Source organism: Clarias gariepinus, chromosome 19 (genome assembly GCF_024256425.1).
Source record: "Clarias gariepinus isolate MV-2021 ecotype Netherlands chromosome 19, CGAR_prim_01v2, whole genome shotgun sequence".
In the NCBI taxonomy this organism is placed as follows: Eukaryota; Metazoa; Chordata; class Actinopteri; order Siluriformes; family Clariidae; genus Clarias; species Clarias gariepinus.
Genome location: NC_071118.1, coordinates 17,136,102 through 17,154,437, shown reverse-complemented (window position 1 = coordinate 17,154,437; position 18,336 = coordinate 17,136,102). Strand labels below are relative to the sequence as shown.

Below are 18,336 nucleotides of genomic sequence, written 5' to 3'. Positions count from 1 at the left end.
GAGCACCAGAATGGTGAAGAAATGTCGCAGATGGGCTGGTTTGAATATTCCCTCTTTGGGACGTGTTAAAACTAGAGACTTGGCGCCAACGGCTGCAGAAAGACAATGTTATTTAACCTCTCCTTATCCCAGTCGGTGATTCCCACATTCTTTAAGGAGTTCATCATTGTTCCTGTCCTGAAGAAACCTCATCCTGCTTCCCTCAATGACTATCGCCCTGTAGCCCTCACCTCAATTGTGATGAAATGCTTTGAACGGCTGGTTAAAGACTTCATTTCTTAACTACCTGACAACTATTACAGTTTGCATACCGCCCGAACCGCTCTACAGATGATGCGATCTCTCATCTCCTCCATACATCACTCACTCACCTAGACACTCGGAAGGGGAATTATGTTAAAATGCTCTTTGTCGACTACAGCCCAGCATTTAATACCATAATTCCCTCCACACTCACCGCCAAGCTGGAGCACCTGGGACTCAGCTTATCTATGTGTCAGTGGATCTCCAATTTTCTAACTGGCAGACCACAGGCAATAAGGATGGGCAGGCATGTCTCAGCCTCCCTCACTCTCAGCACTGGAACCCCCCAAGGTTGTGTTCTGGGCTCCCTTCTGTACTCTTTGTACACGTACGACTGCATGGCCACTACCAACTCCACCACTGTCATCAAGTTTGCTGGTGTAGTGGTGGGCCTAATCACAAACAACAATGAGATGGTCTACCTAGAAAAAATTGAATATCTGGAGAAATGGTGCCAGAGGAACAATCTCCTCCTGAATGTCAGCAAGACAAAGGACCTGATAGTGGACTTTAGTACAAACAGGAGAGGAACTACCAGAGGTATCATCAACAGGAGCAGAGTGATGAAAGTGGACAGCTTTAGATACTTCGGTGTTCACATCACGCAGGACCTGTCATAGTCCTGGTGGAAAAGGCCTGGCAGGGTCTTTACCACCTTAGACTCTTGAGAGACTTCAACTTGCCCCCCAGGGTGCTCAGGAATTTCTACTCCTGCACCATAGAGAGCATCCTGATGGGAAACATCACAACCTGGTTTGGAAACAGCACCATGCAGGACAAATGAGCTCTACAGAGAGTGGTGCAATCAGCTGAGCACCTGGCTCCCTGACCTGCACTCAATCTACAGGAAGCGGTGAACTGTTCTCTCTGTTGCGATCTGGAAAGCGATTCCGCTCGCTGAAGGCCAACACAGAGAGGCTGAGGAGGAGCTTCTTCCCACAGGCGATAAGGTCTCTCAACCATAACACCACACAGGACTAATGCCAGTTTTTAAACATCCACAATTATGACATTGTCTCCTCATACTGGACATTCATGGACACTTATGGACACATTCACTCATCCACACTTACTTCTTCTTTGTCTTTCGGCTGTTCCCTTTCAGGGGTCGCCACAGCGAATCATCTGCCTCCATCTAACCCTATCCTCTGCATCCTCTTCTCTCACACCAACTAACTTCATGTCCTCTCTCACTGCATCCATAAATCTCCTCTTTGGTCTTCCTCTAGACCTCCTGCCTGGCAGTTCCAACCTCAGCATCCTTCTACCGATATATTCACCATCTCTCCTCTGAACATGCCCAAACCACCTCAATCTGGCCTCTCTGACTTTATCTCCAAAACATCTAACGTGGGTTGTCCCTCTGATAAACTCATTCTTAATCCTATCCATCCTTGTCACTCCCAAAGAGAACCTTAACATCTTCAGCTCTGCTACCTCCAACTCTGCCTCCTGTCTTTTCTTTCAGCGCCACTGTCTCTAAGCCGTAGAGCATCGCTGGTCTCACCACTGTCCTGTACACCTTTCCTTTCATTCTCGCTGATACTCTTTTATCGCACAACACACCTGACACTTTTCTCCATCCATTCCAACCTGCCTGTACCTGCCTCTTCACCTCCTTTCCACACTCTCCGTTGCTCTGGACCGTTGACCCTAAGTACTTAAAATCCTGCACCTTCTTTACCTCTGCTCCCTGTAGCCTCACCGATCCTCCTGGGTCCCTCTCATTCACACACATGTATTCCGTCTTGCTGCGGCTAACCTTCATTCCTCTGCTTTCCAGAGCATACCTCCACCTCTCCAAATTTTCCTCCACCTGTTCCCTGCTCTCGCTACAGAGCACAATATCATCTGCAAACATCATAGTCCATGGGGACCCCTGTCTTACCTCATCTGTCATCCTGTCCATCACCAGAGCAAACAAAAAGGGGCTTAGAGCCGATCCTTGATGCAGACCCACCTCCACCTTAAACTCTTCTGTCACACCTACAGCACATCTTACCACTGTCTTACAGCTCTCATACATGTCCTGCACCACTCTAACATACTTCTCTGCCACTCCAGACTTCCTCATACAATACCACAGCTCCTCTCTTGGCACCCTGTCATACGCTTTCTCTAAATCTAAAAAGACACAATGCAACTCCCTGTTACCTTCTCTGTACTTCTCTGCCAGCATCCTCAAAGCAAATACTGCATCTGATGTACTCTTTCTAGGCATAAAACCATATTGCTGCTCACAAATGCTCACTTCTACCCTTAACCTAGCTTCCACTACTCTTTCCCACAGCTTCATTGTCTGGCTCATTAGCTTTATACCTCTATAATTGCCACAGCTTTGCACATCTCCCTTGTTCTTAAAAATTGGCACCAATACACTTCTCCTCCATTCCTCTGGAATTCTCTCACTCTCCAAGATCTTGTTAAACAAACTTGTCAAAAACTCTACTGCCACCTCTCCTAAGCACTTCCATACCTCCACAGGTATGTCATCAGGACCAACAGCCTTTCCACTCTTCATCCTCTTCAACGCCCTTCTCACCTCACTTCTACCAATATTTGCTACTTCCTGTTCCACAACAGTCACCTCTTCTACTCTTTGTTCTACTCTTTGTTCTCTTTCGTTTTCCTCATTCATCAACTCCTTAAAGTACTCCTTCCATCTTCCCATCACCCTTCTGGCATCTGTCAGTACATTTCCATCTCTATCTTTAATCACTCTAACCTGCTGCACATCCTTCCCATCTCTATCTCTCTGCCTTGCCAACCTGTACAGATCCCCCTCTCCCTCCTTACTGTCTAGCCTAGCATACAAGTCCTCATATGCTCTTTGTTTGGCCTTTGCCACCTCTACCTTCACCTTACTCTGCATCTCCCTGTACTCCTGTCTACTCTCTTCAGTCCTCTCAGTGTCCCACTTCTTCTTAGCTAGCCTCTTTCCCTGTATACACTCCTGGACTTCCTCATTCCACCACCAAGTCTCCTTGTCCACTTTCCCCTTACCTGATGATACTCCAAGTACTCATCCACACTTACATATTTATATTTTTATTTCTGGATCATTGCACACATCATGCATATTTGCAAACACCCCCCCCCCCCATCAATTTTCTATATTTTTCTTTATTTACACTACATTTCTATATTTTCTATATTTTTCTATATTGTACATAATTTCTTTATTTGAACAGAATTTTTATCCTAGCTAAAATTTCCTATTAATAAGCTTTTATTTTTAAGGTCACGGGCAGTCATATAAGCATTCCATTGCATATCGTACTGTATATGACTGTGTATAAGACAAAATAAATATGAATTTAAATTTGAAATATCGCATACACGTGGCCACAGTGTTATAGTAAACAGTATACGCGCACACGGATGTTGATTATACCAGTAAAAGGCTGATTATACCACTAAGCAGGGGAGACGATTACCCACAATACCGCAGCGCAACAAAGAGAAAAACCATTGGCTCAGTTGTGATGATGTGACACTTGGCATTAAAACAAGAAGCACATGCATGATGCATGATACTCGGTACTCGTAAACCAAGACTTTTTTAAGGCAAAATAAAAAAAATATTTGCTTATCTTGCAGAACACTCGCAAACTGCGTTACTCACAATCCGAGGTCCCATTGTATTAGACACTCTGCTAACTACAGTACTTCATTGCAGTGAGTTTATATTATTATTTTTATTAGCATCATTTAAATCTTTGTTAGGTAGTTTGAAATTAAGGGGTCAGTCTTAATTTCCAGTACCTCCAGTATGCTCCTATGCAGATTCCAAATTAGCATTGTACTTGCTTGTCTCTGTTCAAATAATAGTATATATTTTAGTTTTATTGTGTGCATACATGAGACATTTACATATTTAAAAAAACATATGAAATGCATATACTAGCTGCTAAAATGCATCAAAAACATAACAGTTTGACACATGCGCATTGAGGGACACAGAAAGCATTAAAAGCAGCCAGTCAGAAACAGGAAAATTAAAATGAACCCCCCAAAATTCTGACTTGCTTTGTATTGTCCCACTTCTAGATTCTGATTGAGCGTGCAAAGAAGAAAAAGTGGAAATATAATTTGAGCGTGTGAGTGAGAGCTTGAGCAAGTGAACATATAACCTGAACGCAAAAAACAGTTTTACACTCAGTTTTTGGCACAAAAGTAATCGCATACTGCTCCAATTAACTGTTTTAAGGCACATGAGTGACAGCAGAACACTATAAATGACTAAGAGAGATGAGAGAAGTGGTCGAGTTGTGTGACTGAATTATTTGATAATCTCTGGACTGATTGGTGAATTAATACTGTTTTGTTTTACATAGATGTTCTGCATAGATGTGACCAACGAGTGTGACCAACGAGTGTGTCATGAAGAATAAAGGTAGTTCTGAAGGCCAAAACCCAGTAAGTGCTTACATAAGAATTTAGTTTTTTGCTTTACCCTTATAGAGAATATAAATAAAAAAATAATAACTTGCAATTACTGCCAATTTTACAGCTGCTCCACAGGCTTAAACATAATTGTTGAACTGACTGATATGCAGTTTCATGGCCAGGTGTGGTCTGTTTCCTGTTTGTATTGGAATTATGGGAAGAGAGTATGAAAAAGCAAAGAAAGGGGCTTATGATCCAAAATATACCTCATCTTCTGTCAAACATGGTGCAGCCAGTGTTATGACCTGGCAGAGACCGGGGTCACTGGGGATTACTAATGATGTGACTACTGATGGAACTAGCAGGATGATTTTTATTAGTTTTACATGTATTATTTGGGAAAATAATCAAACCTGCTTGAAAATACTGGAGCCTCTAAATACTTGTCCATTCAAGAGTCCTTTTATTACTACTGATCTCTGCACATTTTTCTGATTCTAAAGCCTAAGGATAGAAGTACATCTCTTAATTCCTTTTGGCACATAATTTTTTGTCACTTAATGCATTCCAAGCCAAAACTTTATGCTATCCATCTTTAAAGATTATTTATACAAGAGAAAAACTAACCGATGTCACTATCACTGCGCTTGGCTGGCTCCTTCTCCAGACACTCTCTCACCACATCTCTTCCAAGCAGTGTGTCTGAGGCATGCTCAATGTCTTCATCTTCCTCATATTCATCATCTGTATCCACCGGTGCCTCTGGGAGCCCAGACAGATCCATATCACCAACTTCACTCTCTGTGGCCTAAAAGAGTTTAAAATTGCACGTATAATTTTTGTCATTATTCTGTTCCTCCTTGTGGGTAAAATTACAGCCCCTGTTAAATTGAGTTAAAGATGGTGAAATGTTCTTTTGTCCATGTAGCTTTCATATCTCTCTTTAATTTTAGTTAGGTTAGTCTTCATACACAAAAGAGGATAATCAAAGGAAAAAAACAAAAAAGGACAAAGCAAGTACATGTCAAGTACAATATATCAACATTTTGATAATGTAAAAGTATATTAATAAAGCATGTAATTACATGGTAGATATCTGATAAGCTACTGCTTGCTGAGTCACTGCCGATGCTGCATCCTGATTGGCTGGGTGGTACTGGCATCACTGGTGGATGTGGGTGGTCCGTCATGTGCATATTCCCAAAATCTCCAGGAAGCTGCTGCACAGGACAAGAAATAATAAAGACTGATCTCAGAAAGATTTAACTTCGATGACATTACTCAAGCTTACATTAAGTACTACTACTGTCATGTTTGAAAGTGTCTCCCCTCCCCCACACACCTTTTAAGTTGTAAAAATTTTTTTGTTTTTTTGGAAAAGCAAAATAAGGATAATTTCATCATAATGGGTCTCAAAATTAGGCAATTACAACTTCAGACAAAACATGTGGGCAATGCTATATACCCCCTTCCTGCTTCCACAGGATTTAAGGGGGTAAGTGGCAGCTGGCCTTAAATAACTGATCATCAGCAAGTGTGCAGATGTCTATAAAAGCAGTGGTTTGGGAGTTTGCGGGTCTGGGGCATTCAGATGCCTATTAACATGATTCCAAGAGGTACTGTAAAGACATAAGCAATGATCTTAGGAATTAATTATTGCTGCACATCAGAAAAAAGTTTCCAAATAAAACCATTTCCAAATAATTTGTAGTTCTACAAGCAATCTACAGTAAGAAAGATTATTCACAAGTGGAAAGCATTCAAGACAGTTGCCAATCCTCCCAGAAGTGGATGTCCCAGGAAATTCACCCCATGCAGTACTCAAAGAAATACAAGAAAAGCTACAACTTAGATCCTACAGGCTTTACTGAGCATTTCCATAACATCAAAATTAGCAGAAAACTAAAAAAAGTACAGATTGCTTTGAAGCATTGCCAGGAGAAAGCCTCTTCTGACTAAAATAGAACATGGAAGCATAACTGAGGTTCTCAAAAATGCATGTGAACAAACCACCTTCTGGACAACCAGAACCGTTTGGAGCAACGTCCTATAGACAAATGAGTCCAAAGTGGAGATGTTTAAAAATTAATACATAGTGCTATGTTTGGCAAAAACCAATCAGCATTTCAGCAGAAACACCTCATACTCACTGTATGGCAAATGCTGTGGGACCTTAAGAGAGCCGTGTATAAGTGAATGCCCAAAAATCTTGAACTGAAGCACTGCTATAAAGAAGAATGGGCCAAAATTCCTCCACAACAATGTGAGAGACTGATAAAATCATACAAAAAACGATTACTTAAAAGGTTAAGTGCTTAAAAGTGCTAAAGGTGGATCTACAAGCTGCTGTATGAGGTACAATACATAGCATCTCCCACATGTTTTTTCTTTTTTAATTTATTTTTAGCATAAAAATATTAATAAATAATGGGACTATGAAATAAACACAATGGGTTTGATTTACAAAACTATTAGATAGATCCACACACAAATTTACTTGGAATTCAGTGTCACAATGACGTATTCATTAACTTGATTTATCATGGCAGTTTTACTTTGTCTAAACCAACCAAATGTGTTCGGGAATGCTTAAAGTAGCAACAACGAGAGTGTACATTACAAAATTGTTATTTATATTTGTTGCAACAGACATAAAATAGAATTCTAATGTTTCTTTCTAATTAGTAGGGTGCACTTATTCCTTGTAAACAATAACATTCAAAGCAAATTGCATTTATTTTCAATGTGACTCTTTTTGTGGGGAAGGAAGAGAGTCTATGTATCCTTGCATAAAACATGCCAGCATTTGCTTAAAAAGTACAATTTTATTTGTAATAAATTTAAACACCACAATTAATAAAATGTAAAAAAAGAATAAGATTTTGGTGCAAAAGTTCTTTTATTTTGGGTTTTCTAAAATCAATACAGATTCAAACATACAACAAACCTAATATTTGATTTAAAATCTCTTAGCTAGTTTCACTTTAGCAATCAACAAGCTTCTGGCAGAATTCTGATTGGAAAGTTGACCACTCTTCTTGGCAAAATTGATAGTATTCAGTTAGATGTCTTGGAGTTCTGGCACAAATCTGACATTTTTATTTGCAATAGAGTTGAGGATCCAAAAATCTTGTTATACATTCCATAACCAGCTTTGATGAGTGTCTAGAATGTAAATGTAAATGTCTAGAAACTAGAAATAGAACTATTCTCTTTAGCTAATATGAAGTCATTACGAATGTCAAAATTATAACTTCTAATCAAAAATCTGTCCTCTGTTTGTTAACAGAAAGCCTATATAATGTGCCCTGATATTCTTCTCCCTCCAAATATGACAGCCAAACAAAAAATATATAAAAATAAAAGTAAATAAAAATAAAAATATATACTGCCATAATTTTATAATTTGAGCCTCGTTTACACTGCAGGTCTCAATGCCCAATTCTGATTTGTTGCCTTTCTTTTTCATGTCACCTGCGATGTTATCATTCCACACGCTCTTCCCCCGGAGAATAACATTACGTCATTAAACCGCGATGACGTCCCAGTTTTAATGACGTACAGAACACAACGCCTCAGAAAATCGTGTTTACACGACAATCACATTAGCACATATCTATATCAGACATATATCTGATTTATTTCAACATATAAAGGAGGCCTGTAACCGATCTCGAAATATCGGAATGCATGCATTTTTTTCCTGTTTACATGGACATAGAACATAAGATATGTGTCACATATGAGCAAAAAATCGGAATTGGGTCACATTTAACGGACACTAAACGTAGCTTTAGTAGCAACTGTGAAAGCTTCACTGCCAAGTGCATTTTGGAGCTTCTACATCTCTGAAAGGAAGTGAGCAGAATGGAATAATGACCAGATTTCCCAAACGTAATGCACAGAAGGGCATTTTAAAGTACAAAGTAAGCAATAGCAATTCCAGATTGAGAGCAGAAAACCGTAATCACACCATGATTTGTTGATCATAATTCTAATCTAATCTATATTAAATTAGATTAGATTAGATTTAACTTTATTGTCATTACACATGTACAAGTACAAGGCAACAGAATGTAGTTTAGGTCTAACCAGAGGTGCAGGATAAAGGTACAAGTTCTAAGGACAGCTAAAAGGGATATGTGCAGGGAGAAGCTATGGGTAACTATTACAGAATGATATTATGTGAGCATAATATATAGATTGCTAGTAACTATAATTACAAATCTACAATGGATAAACAATATATACAGGTTGCTATTAACTATAGTCAGGAATTTGCAAATAGATATGAACATAATATACAGGTTGCTATTTTCTATAGACAGGAATTTACAAGTAGACATGTATGAATATATACTCAATCAGAAGTGTACAAATGTATTGTGCATGGATATTTGTATTTTCAAACAGGTATGTACATTTTAGTGCAGTCCAGATTAAATAGTGTAATGGAAATGGATAGAGTATTGGGGTGTGTGAGGTGTGGGCAGGTGTCAGTGGGGGGCAGAGAGGTAAATAAGGAGACAGCTCTGGGAAAGAAGCTGTTTCTCAGTCTGCTGGTTTTTGACCTGGGACACCTGAAGTGCCTACCAGAGGGCAGGAGAGAAAACAGTTTGTGGGTGGGGTGCAAGTAATCCTTAAGAATACTGCGTGTGCGACACACACAGTTCTTCTTTTGAATGTCCTCAATGGCTGGAAGAGGAGTCCCTATATTACGCTGGGCAGTTTTCACCACCCGCTGCAGTGCCTTACGCTCAGCAACAGAGCAGCTTCCATACCAAACTGTGACACAGTTGGTAAGAATGCTTTCTATTGCGCAGAGAAGTTCACCAGAGTAGTTGAGGACAGCTGATTCTTCTTAAATGTTATCAAGAAGAATAGGCGCTGGTGAGCCTTCTTGACCAGGCTAGAGGTGTTGGTGGACCCGGATAGGTTCTCCGAAATGTGGGTCCCCAGGAACTTAAAGGACAAGACAGGCTCAACAACCATTCCGTTGATGTGAATGGGTCCATGTGAACCTCTTCTTCCTTTCCTGAAGTCTAAAATGAGCTCCTTGGTCTTATTGGTGTTAAGGAGCAGATTATTGTCCATGCACCAAGTGGCCAGGTGCTTGATTTTCCTCCCTGTAGGCAGTTGTTGATGATGAGGCCGATCACCATAGTGTCGTCTGCAAACTTGATGAAGTTGTTCGATCCATACACAGGCCAGCAGTCGTGGGTGAAGAGGGAGTAAAGGAAGGGGCTCAGCACACAGCCCTGTGGTACACCAGTGTTGAGCGTGATGGTAGTGGAGCAGATGTGGCCTGACCTAACATGCTGAAGTCTGTTGGTCAAAAAGTCTATAATCCAATTACATAGTGAGGTGTTAATATCCAGATCTCTAAGTTTGCTGATTAACTTAGAGGGTAAAACAGTATTAAATGCTGAGCTAAAGTCAACAAACAACAGTCGTGCATAGGTGTTTGTATGTGTAAGTGTGTGAGTACAGAGTGCAGCGCTATGGAGACTGCATCATCTGTGCTCCTGTTGGCACGGTAAGCAAACTGATGTGGATCTAGTGAGGATTGGAAAGAGTCCTTTAGGTGTGTCAGGACCAACCGCTCAAAGCGTTTTATAATGATGGGTGTGAGTGCTCCGGGGCGGAAGTCATTCAGGCACGTTGGGCTAGAGTGTTTCGGCACTGGCACAATTGAGGTAGATTTAAAGCACACTGGTACAGCTGCTTGGGCAAGGGACATGTTAAAAATGTCTGTGAATACCCCAGCGAGCTGCTCTGCACATGCTCTCAATACGCGCCCGGGGATGCCATCTGGTCCAGCAGCCTTGTGCACGTTGATCCGGCTCAGTACGTTGTAGACGTCAGATGAGGTAAGTGTGATGGGCGAGTGGTCGGGTGAGGAGGCAATCTTGGTGACATTTTCTTTATTGTCTTTCTCAAAGCGAGCATAAAAGTCATTGAGCTCATTTAGAAAGAAGACACTAGTGGCTGTGGGGGTGGGGTAACTGGGTTTGTAGTTGCTGATGGCCTGGATGCCCTGCCACATGCGCCGAGGGTCAGAGTTTAAAAAGTGCTCCTCTAGCTTTAGTTTGTAGCAGTGTTTGTAGGCCTGTGCATCACCTGATCTAAAGGCAGTGTTTTTTTTTGTTTTTTTTTATTTAGTCCTGTCCAATTCTTTTTTCCCCGATTTTTCTCCCTAATCTAGTCGTGGCCAATTCCTCCCCGTCACTAGGAGGCTCCCACATTAAGGCTACTACCACCACTCAGTCGGGAGGACGAAAGCTATCCCGTGTTTCCTTTGAACCACGTGACGCGAGCCGACCGCATCTTTTCGAACTGCTCGCTCATGCACCGTTAGGGGCGCAGTAACACACTCGGAGGAAAGCGCTAGCCGCTCCTTCCGTGTGCGCGAGCTCACTGACGCCCCTGATTGGCTGTAGAGCCGTGGTTAATGTGGGAGCACAAGTACCTCTCATCCCTCCCCCCTGAGAGAGCTCGGCCAATCAACTCTCTCTGTGCCTCCGGCTGTGAAGGCAGTGTTGCGTGCCTTCAGTAGGAGACGCACCTCCTTGTTCATCCATTGCTTCTGATTTGGGTATGTGGTGATCTGCTTCTGGGTTGTGACACTGTCTATGGTAGTGTTGATGTAGTCCATAGCAGGAGAAGTGTAGCTGTCTATGTTCGTGTGAGAGCCACAGGTGTCCTGAGTAGCAAACATACTCCAATCTGTGTGTAGAAACCTGTCCTGGAGTGTGAAGTCTACCCCCGCTGGCCACACTTTGATGGTCTTCACGGATGGCTGCACACGGTTGATGAGGGGTGAGTATTTAGAAGTAAGGAACAAAGAAAGGTGGTCTGATTGTCCCAAGTGGGGGAGGAAGTCCACATAATAGGCTTCAGCCATGTTTGTGTATATACATTTTTAATGGTTAGGCATTTAAACACAAATTTACAAAAGGTTTGATGAACAATTTCCCACAGAGTACTGCTCTTAATTAACAATACTGCCCATAAATAGTTGAGTGCATAATAGAATGCACGGCTGACAGTTTTATGTGACTAGATATTGGGGTGGGCGATATAACCAAAATCTTCTATCACGGTAGAAGCAATTTTCTACCTCGATAACGATATATATCACAATATAGCAATTTGTATCTGAAAATGCATAAATAAAAATTCAAACATAAAGAAAATGTTTTACATAATAATAAATAATTTTATTTAAACTGTGAATTGCTGAAGTTTGCCGCATTTTTTTACTTTGGCCATATTCGTTTGGATGCTTGGATTTCAGATGATAGAAAAGGTTTGACGTGTTTCCGCCACTTAGTAAAACAGTGCACTTGCCTACCTTGCAAATCACGTTCATCTCATTCGCATCACTTTTCTTACACCCAAACCAATTCCACAACACAGACGATGCACCTTTTTTCTTCTATCTCCTCATTGTTGGTTTTGTCACATGTAAGCAAACTCGTCTTCTTCCATTGTCGAAGTGTATGTGAAACCAAACACATCAAAAGTGGGACGAAACCGTGGCACCTGATTAAATCAAATATCTGCACGGCCAAGTGGACAGCGCAGCGCGACTATCTGGATAGCGCAGATGATCTGGTTTATTTGCGCAGCAATTGAGCCGGCGTGGGCAGACCAAATATCCAGACCCGGTGGATCGCGCAGTGCGGACTAAGTTGAACAGGGCTGCTCGAATTTTTTTATTCAAAAACTAATTATTTTATAATGTCAGGACTGTTTAATATTGTTTCCGCCTTGCCATGCCTGGTTTGTACGTGCGCATCCCAGCGGGGTAAAATGTATTTTGATGGTCGGCGCGGTCTATTTCTACCAGAGTCACGCAGGTTTTTGATTCAAGCAGCGCTGCTCAAGTTGGTCCGCGCTGCGTGATCCACCGGGTCTGGATATTTGGTCTGCCCACGTTGGCTCAATCGGGTGCCATGGTTTCGTCCCACTTTAGATGTGTTTGGCTTCCCATAGAAGTGAATGTGTATTGCGTGGTTACGTAACGTGCAACATCACGTGACGTCACAATCTTAACCCCGATTAAGATGATTGACCAAAATCTCTATCGGTTGACAAATTTCTACCGGTTAACCGTGTCTACCGGTATATCACCCACCCCTACTAGATATATGTAACTTAGGAGCCCCACATTCAAGAATTGCCTTTTGCTTCTAACTTTAAATTCAAAAAAACATTTTAATGCAAAAAAGGATTAAGGGTAAGTAAATTTAAGAGTGATATTTTGCTGATAATCATTTCTTTAAACTATACTGTGGTATATTATGTATATCTTCAATTACTGATTGTATAATTATGGTCAAACATATGTTGTGACAACATGTAACAACAGGAAAAGCATATTTGTCATTCACAGATAATAGTATATAATGTTACATGTCAAATAAGATTTCAAATTAAACACTTTATCAAGTAACCTAAGCTTCTAAACAACAGCATAAAAGACAATAATGAAATCCTAACTATTGACACATCAACATTTCTCTTATCCAAATAAAGAAAATATCTACCTTTAGGCTTATCCAACAACTGGAACAATCCGTAATTTTTATAAATTGATATTCTATGTGATCACCTTATAAAAATGCTTCTTACTAACAACCATATTTCCACTATCACAGGCATATGCTCAAATACTGATCGATCATTAACTTTCTCACTATAATCTAATAACATTTTACTTGTGTAGAACCTAAAAATGGACTGTGAACTAGAATGTACAGATATTAAACTTAAGATTGTTAATTACAACAAACAAAATCAAGAAATCAAAGAAAAACTTTATTTAAAATATGTATTTTAATGATCTTGCCTGATCATCTAAAACCAATGAAAAGCAAAGGAGCAGCAATATAACTATTAATTAACGCCTAACGATGGAGGATGGTAATTATGGCAGGTAAAATGTAAAAAAAACAACTGTGATTAAGTCTGTGGTGAATGGAAGAGTCAAGCAACATGAAGGGCTGGTGAGTAAGAAATCGAAAAATGATACACACCTGAGGAGAATATGGCTAGTGTCTGTGTGTGCATGCACATGCATGCATTGTGTTTGTGTGTGCTTTGCACATTGTGTGTGTGTGTGTAAATTTCAGACCTTAAACTGAAAATGTAAGACCCACACACACCACAGCAACACATTATCCACATTCTCTTCAGGTGTAAATACTTTCCCACTTACATGACTCTCACGTCCTTTACAAAGCAGCGCTTGGCCACACCCCGCCAACACAAGGCTTTCCATCAGTCAGGGAATGGTTATGAGGAATGAATGTCAGGAAATGTGAAAAACAGAGCTGTGTGTAAACAGCCATCTTCAATTGTAAGTACTTAACAACAGGTCTTGGTCAGTATAAGTTCTCTTGATCTGTACCCGATTGTGAGGTTTGTCACCCGGAACGCGGGTACAGTGTAATTAGAGCCAGATTCCATAACCCATGTTCTTCAGACTAAGTCCTAAGTACTGCCAAAGTTTTATTAAATTCTGTCCAGACAGTTTTGCGTGGTGCTGTGACAAAATCTGGCTGGACAGACATACAGACACAATTTTCTGAGACTGATTTCGAGTTTTCTAAAGTATAAAACATAAAGATATTGAAAGAGCGAGTTCTGAGCAATGGACAGATAAAACCTTTCTTTTATTTATGTAGCCAGTCTCTAGAGTTTACAGTAAAGGTGTAATAAACATAAATCATTGAGTGATGGTTCTGTCTGTGACAATGACATGTTGTTCAGAGGAAAATGGCCAGAATGGTTTGAGCTGCCAGGGAGGATACATCACTACATATAATCACTTAACGCAAAAAAAGCCCATCAGCTGCACAAACCATTTAACTTGGATAGGCCACAACATCAAGTGACAACAATGGGTTCTACTCCTGTCAGCCAAGAACATACTCAACCATACCTGGACAGTTGAAGTTTAAAAAGTTTTATTTTTTCCGATATCCAACTTTCGAGTTTTGGTGAGTCTATGCCTATGATAGCCATGGATTGTTGTTCTTGCCTGAAAGGAGTTGAACCTAATGTGGACATCTGCTGTTTTTTTTTGCGCACATCCACCTCAAGGTGTGTTCTGAGGTGCTTTTCTGCTCATCACGATTGTAAACAGTGCTTACTATAGACTTCCTGTCAGACCAGTCAGGTCATTCTCCTTTAATCCACCTTTGGTTTCACCCTACAGGCCCATTGTATGTGCTTATGTTTATTTTCATACACAGTTCAAATGAATAGAAGCCACTGAACACAAGTACACGTGCATGCACTATTTAATTCAACATGACATGGCTGGCTACTGAAGGATTACATCACTTACTTTGGAGGACCATGGTTGCAAGCAGTTGGCATAGCAACGGACGAGGAAAGCCATTTCCCAAGCTGCAAGAAAAACTTTCCACTTTCATCACAAAGAAATAAGGAACAACAATCAACTGCCTATCTCTCACCATTTGCAATAAACTAGAGCATAAAGAGGAAGCCAGCACCCTTAAATAAAACACTCTTGTAAATATAAAAAAAAAAATCTGATGGATGAAAAGTGTTCATTCCCTCCTTTGGAGCAGAGTAAAATCCAAAGAAAGCATTGCAGCACTTGTGCTTCAATTATGTCAGTGAAGATCAATTGTGCAGCTGCACACTGCAGTGGGAAAAAGAAAAGAATCCAAAAATATGCCAACCCTGAATAAAGGAAAGCACAGAAAAAAAAAATCTTCTTCCAACTCCACTGCAGCAAATGTTACACCGCACTAGAAACACTGGAATCCAGCTTTAGTCGTCTTCTTCGCCATAAAACAGACAGCACAGACCATGTTTTGTACTCCCCTCTTTGTAAAAGGAACAAACGTGTGTAACCACCTCCGAAGCTGCTATACCCAGTCTTTGAGAGTGCATCCCTGGCTGCAACGCCCCAGTAGCTCCCTCTGGAAACACTCCTATCGATTGTATCCACCAGCAATAACACATGTCTTACCAGGAGAGTGAGAGAGAGGGAGGGGAGCCTGGCAGAAAAGCAATGACATCATCTGAGTAGGGTGCACACTGTAAGGAACACCAGGGTGGGGGGTTATATCATTAGAGCTATTGCCTGTCTGCTTCAAACCAAGAAGGGAGAGCATCTTTATTGATCAGAGAGAATTAATGCCCAGTGATCATAGCTATAGAAAAGCCTTAGGCATAAATAGCACTGAAAAAGCATAAATTGCTGGTAAACAAAGATAAAACAGACAGGACAACAAAAACATCTTGCTAGGAGATTTTGCTATGCCTCTGCACACTTTTTGTGCGATGACAGAAGGCACCTTGTAATATAAAAAATATAACTATTTAATTTACAAGCAATTAATCTGGCCCTAGTGAACACAAACTCTTATATCAGAAGAACAGTGTCTATTTTCTCTATAAGCAAGGTGTGCATCCTGAAGAGCTTTTAAATGTAAAGTCACTACTATTTATATGATTAGTTGCTTTACCGCTACTGCAAAAATAAATAAATAAAAATGACATCATCCTTTTTAATGTCAACCAATAGCAACTCAGCACATGGAGCATTCTGAGGATGAGAATCACAGACAGTATGTGCGTCGGTCCATTTGGGGGAGTTGGTGAGCACAGGCTGCTCGAAAATCCCTCTTTTCCACACAAACAAAAGATGGCTTTTACTGTTAATCAACACTATAAATTTAAATAAGCTGGTTTCTTTTATCTTTTATTTAGCATGATGTCTGAGACTGTAAAAGTATATGCACAGCAAAAATGCAAATGCACATTCCAGTTAGCTTTATAATCACAGGAAGTTGAATTTAAAATTAGTTATGTGTTCAGAATAAGGGGTAAAGGTTCAGTAAATTGGTCTTCATACTGATTATAGGGCTGCACTGATTTGAAACAGGGTTGTGCGAACATTAGAGCAATTTTCCATAAAACATGCAATTTCTTACAGTGTAGCCTTTTAATTAATTTGTAAAAAAAAAAATCCTGGTTTTAGATCACTTCTTTCAATACCACTATGCCTGCTCGAGATGGTCAGTAACTGCCCTGTTATTAATGATAAAATGCTGAAGTTAACTTGAGGTCATCTCCTAGACAACCAGGACTCCACCTCATTCCTACTGATAAGCTGACTGCCAGGAAATGTAGACCACAGTTCAGAAAGGTAACCTAGGATCTATTATTACACAGGATGACACTAAATGAGATGGGATGTTTAAAAAGCACATAATGGCCAAGTGTGCACAAACTTCCAAATCTGTCTACTTATGCATTGAATCCTGTTTGTAACAGCAGGTGTTAGTGTAGGTAACATCATTCTAAAAAGCTCACTAAATATTTTGCTGTTGCACAAATAACCATAATTGTATATACTTAAGCACCATAATAAAATGCAACGTGAATCACTTTTTGAGGCCTGACTGCTTTGTTGATTTTCAGTCTTACTTAAGCATTTACTCAGGTTACATTAAAATAGCAGAAGTTTGTGACTTTAAACAACTGGTAAGAAGCTGACAGGATGTGCATCCTGTCTAGGCAGAGGATGTGTGTTGCGTCTTTAGAGCGTCATGCTCAGATGCTTGGCTTCTCCTTATGATCCCAATTTGTAAATAGTACAAATGAACTGCAAGTATACATTTCTGTTTGATTGTTTTTGTATATAAAGTCTATAAATGTCCTTCTTGAGCTACAAGCTTAGGTTTTTGTGCAATTTTGTATTTTGCCAAAATTGCACAAACTCTTTTGATGCTCATACTATTAAATAACAAATAAAATGAAACAAAAGGGCAGATCAATGAGCAAGATTTAAATCAAGTCAGGGAGATAAAAAGTAATAAAACAATCTCCTACATATAAATGATTCAAATTTTATTGAACATTAAAATATTTCCAGCAAGTGTTGTTTTACCTTCATACAGTAATAGTTGTGATTGTGTTCAAACACATATGGGATGAAAATGATTGGGACCCTTGACAATAAAAAAAAAAAAAAAAAAAAAAAAAAAAAAATATATATATATATATATATATATATATATATATATATATATATATATATATATATATATATATTTATACTGCGTTTATTGCCTAGGAACAGTATAGGCCTTAAGGACAATTTCCTCTTCCACTGGAGTATAAACAAAAAGATCACACACAGAAAAAGATTCTCTCACCCATCACTATGGGTAAAACCAAAACACTAAACTCTTACCAAAAAAATAATAATAATAAATTCCAAATAGTCCAAATAGTGGGGACAGCCTGCAAAAAAATGTGACAACAAGAAAAATAGGGAAGTATTATCAGGGCCATACTAAATACATTTTTAAAACATGGAACTTCTCACTATCCCCATGTACAGGACAATTAAAAGAAGCCCATGCTGAGACCAAGACCCAAATCACAGCATCTGACATTTGGCGAAGCAACATTGGAGTTACAACTGAAATTGTATGTTGCAGTCAGACAAAAACTAAGCATTTTGGCCATGCACACTTACATATCTGATATATTTGCACCTCATACCAATGGGAAAATATGTTTATGTCTGTAGCATGATAAATTCCATTCAGTACCAGAATATTTTAGTCAAAGTCTGGGTCAGGGTTGGGT

General features: G+C 39.9%; 1 protein-coding gene across 4 annotated transcripts in view; it reads right to left on the bottom strand.

Annotated features, from left to right (window-relative positions):
- The window catches only part of rapgef6 (Rap guanine nucleotide exchange factor (GEF) 6), a 154,804-nt gene that overhangs the window by 116,469 nt on the left and 19,999 nt on the right, over positions 1–18,336 (bottom strand). For 3 of the 4 annotated variants that reach the window (XM_053478204.1, XM_053478201.1, XM_053478203.1), the window contains exons 4-5: positions 5,778–5,912; positions 5,320–5,500 (exon numbers count right to left, since the gene is read on the bottom strand). In XM_053478204.1, coding sequence (XP_053334179.1) covers positions 5,320–5,500; positions 5,778–5,912 — 316 coding nt within the window. The remainder of the gene's footprint in view (positions 1–5,319; positions 5,501–5,777; positions 5,913–18,336) is intronic. The other variant, XM_053478202.1, reaches the window with a different exon arrangement.